The sequence below is a fragment of the Pristiophorus japonicus genome, chromosome 3 (genome assembly GCF_044704955.1).
Source record: "Pristiophorus japonicus isolate sPriJap1 chromosome 3, sPriJap1.hap1, whole genome shotgun sequence".
In the NCBI taxonomy this organism is placed as follows: Eukaryota; Metazoa; Chordata; class Chondrichthyes; family Pristiophoridae; genus Pristiophorus; species Pristiophorus japonicus.
Window position 1 is genome coordinate 254,980,340 of NC_091979.1, and position 3,639 is coordinate 254,983,978.

Consider the following 3,639-nt stretch of genomic DNA (forward strand, 5'->3'; position numbering starts at 1 on the left):
TTTCTGTTCCTTCGCCAATGTTGTATCCATATTGTCACTGTCCCTTTAATCTTTAATTTTGCTAACAAGTCTATAATGTGGTCCTTTGAAAATCCACATACACAACATCAATCGCAGTAGCTTCATCAACCCTCTCTGTAACATCATCAAAGAACTCGATCAAGTTAGTCAAACGTGATTTGCCTTTAACGATTCTGTGCTGACTTTCATTTATTAGACCATCCTAAATGCCAATTAATTTTTTCTAAAAGTTTCCCTACCACCAATGTTAGGGTGATTGGCGTGTAGTTACCTTTCTAAAAATTCCTCTCCTCTTTTTTAAACAGGGCTGCAACATTTGCAATCCTCCAGTCCTCAAGCACCACCCTCATATCCAAGGAGGATAGGAAAATTGTGGCCAGCACCTCTGCAGTTTTTCAACAAGAATTAGAATATATCAAACAGTTGGCTCTTTCCATGCTTTTCAATTACTGTAATATATTGATGAGAATAAAATGTTTATGTTCACCTTCTGAGTGAGAAGGTTGTAGGTTCAAGCCACACTCCAGGGACTTGAGCACATAAATCTAGGCTGATGCTCCAGTGCAGTGCTGAGGGAATATTGCTCTATCAAAGATGCAGTCTTTCGGATGAGACGTTAAACCGAGGCCCCTTTTGCTCTCTCAGGTGGATGTAAAAGATCCCATTGCACTATTCCGAAGAAGAGCAGCGGAGTTATCCCCAGTGTCCTGGTCAATATTTATCCTTCAGTCGACATAACAAAAACAGATGATCTGGTCATTATCACAATGCTGTTTGTGGGAGCTTGCTGTGCGCAAATTGGCTGCTGCATTTCCTTCATTACAATAGTGACTACACTCCAAAAGTTCTTCATTGGCTGTAAAGCACTTTAAGACGTCCGGTGTCCGTGAAAGGCGCTGTATAAATGCAAGTCTTTCTTTTAATGGGTTTTACTTCACCAATGTTCCGCTGGTTTTGAATGTGTGCCTTTACTTGCATGGACGGATTGTCATGACTACCATTTATTTTACACTGGTTTTTGAAATGATGGCGCCAGCCAGTGATTTTTTTGGCAGTACCTTGCAGCAGTAAACGTCTTGTATCGCAACAGACGGGGAACTGGCTGTACTTTTAATCAAAACTCAAATTCGCAGAATCCCTCCGTGTGACAATTGGCTCTCTCGGAGAGAGCGTCACCTCTCAGGGTCGACTGCGTCCTTACTCATGTCTTAACCGAGGTAAAAGAGGGTGGGTTGGGGAGAGAACTGGCCACAAAGCGAGACACAGCTCGGCAGACCAGTGGCAGCGTGGTTAAACACCGAGCGACTCACCTTTCACTGGGGGATTCTTGCGGCTTGTCAATGACAGTGTTCACACGGATGCAGAGCGCGGAGTGGATAAGCGGGTGCTGGAGTGGCGTGGCTGGCTGGAATGTTGCTGATCGCTTTTGCAAAGAGGGCAGCGACCAGACTGTCTAAATCCCCCGGGGGAGACAATAAAGGAGACTCATTTCTGTCCTCGCACTGTGCCCAGTCCAGCCTTGAATTCGAAACATTCGGTAAGTAATTTCTGGGGAAAGTAATTCGCCCTTCGTGCGGATGAGATAAAGCAGTGATTTACCAATCGTTAAGTGTACAAAGTTGATCTTCGCCTCTGTGACTTGAAAACAGAAAGGTTTTACGGCGTCCGTGAGATTATTGTTATTTACTGACACCGATCATTCAACAATGCAAAGTTGCAATGAGAAAACCTAGATTTCTGCAGCAAACTGTTTAAATGTTTGGAGGCATTTTCGTTCCAGATATGATCGGATTGGACTAAAAGCGCAGAGGCGAGGAGTCAGATTGGGGTGGGAGGTGGGTTTATTTTAGTAATACATTTTGTTCTTTTTGTTCAGACTGGGAGGTTGTGCCACTTGGGGACCGATAGCCGGAGTGACTCGCCCCTGAGGCCATGGAGCAGCAGAGCCCCGGGCTGGAGAGCTGGGAGGGCAGCTCGGGGAACCTGAGCGTCGGCCAGGGCACGCCGGAGGGGCTGGGCAACCTCTCGTCCCAGTTCCAGGGCATCCAGCTGGTGCAGTCCTTCAAGCCGCTGATCATCCCGTGCTACGCGCTGGTGGTGTCCATCGGCATCTTCGGCAACTACCTGCTCATCCACGTCATCTGCAAGACCAAGAAGATGCACAACATCACCAACTTCCTGCTGGGCAACCTGGCCTTCTCGGACATGCTGATGTGTGCCACTTGCGTGCCCTTCGCCCTGGCCTACGTCTTCGAGCCGCGGGGCTGGGTCTACGGCCGCTTCATGTGCTACTTTGTCTTCCTCATGCAGCCCGTCACCGTGTTCGTCTCGGTCTTCACCCTGACCGTCATCGCGGTGGACCGCTACCACGCAACCGTGCACCCGCTCAAGAGCCGGCTCAGCATCCCCAACTGCGCCTACCTGCTGGCGGCCATCTGGCTGCTGGCCTGCCTGCTGGCCGCCCCGGCCCTGGTGCACACCTACTACGTGGAGTTCCCCCACCTGACCATCTGCGAGGAGTTCTGGGTGGGGCTGGAGAAGGCCCGCTTGGCCTATGCCTACAGCAGCCTGCTGGTCACCTACCTGCTGCCCTTCTCCGTCATCTCGCTGTCCTACCTGCGCATCTCGGTCAAGCTGCGGAACCGGGTGGTGCCCGGTCACCTCACCCGCAGCCAGGCCGAGTGGGAGCGGCTGCGCCGCCGCAAGACCCTGCGGCTGCTGGTGCTGGTGGTAGCCGTCTTCGGCCTGTGCTGGCTGCCCCTCCACCTCTTCAACCTGGTCAAGGACCTGGACATCGGCCTGATCGACAAGCAGTACTTCAACCTGATCCAGCTGCTGTGCCACTGCCTGGCCATGAGCTCCGCCTGCTACAACGCCTTCATCTACGCCTGGCTCCACGACAGCTTCCGAGGGGCGCTCAAGAAGATGTTCACCTGGCGCGGCCACAAAGTGGCCCCAGCTTCGCACTGCGTCATGGCCAGCGTGGTTTTGTAAATAACGCATGGCTCAGATGCAGAAAAAAAACCCTCCCCCAAGACTGTCTGGAAGTGCTAATTGAGAATAAACGAGACGTATGGCGTGTAATCATGGACGCACTTTCTGCTCGGTATATTTATATATTAATATAGCACATAATAGTGTGGGGAAGGAGCAGGGGAATTAGATTAGGACACAGTGAGAGGGGACAACAACAGCAACTTGTATTTATATAGCACCTTTACCATATTCCTAGCCAATATTTATCACTCAATCAACAAAACAAAAAAACATGATCTGGTTTGTGGGAGCTTGCTGTGCGCAGGTTGGCTGCTGCATTTCCCACATTACAACAGTGACTACACTCCAAAAGTATTTCATGGGATGTAAAGCGCTTTGAGATGTCCGGTGGTCGTGAACAGCACTATATAAATGCAAGTATTTATTTTTCTTTCTTAATAAAACGTCCCAAGGCGCTACACAGGAGTGTTATACGACAAAACAATTGACACCGAGCCACATAGGGTGAAATTAGCGCAGGTGACCAAAAGCTTGGTCAAAGACGTAGATTTTAAGGAGCGTCTTAAAGAGGAGAGGTAGAGAGGTTTAAGGAGGGAATCCCAAAGCTTAGGGCCTAGGCAA

The 3,639-nt window shown here is 49.8% G+C and overlaps 1 protein-coding gene across 1 annotated transcript; it reads left to right on the plus strand.

The window, feature by feature from the left end:
• Positions 1-1,953: 1,953 nt before the first annotated feature.
• On the plus strand, positions 1,954-3,247 carry LOC139255649 (prolactin-releasing peptide receptor-like). Its single transcript, XM_070873963.1, has one exon. It carries the CDS (start codon positions 1,954-1,956, stop codon positions 3,013-3,015), a length of 1,062 nt encoding a protein of 353 aa, XP_070730064.1. The 3' UTR covers positions 3,016-3,247.
• Positions 3,248-3,639: the final 392 nt, after the last annotated feature.

Excerpts from the sequence above, each read along its gene's own strand:
- LOC139255649 (XM_070873963.1), top strand. The coding sequence starts at position 1,954 with ATGGAGCAGCAGAGCCCCGGGCTGGAGAGCTGGGAGGGCAGCTCGGGG.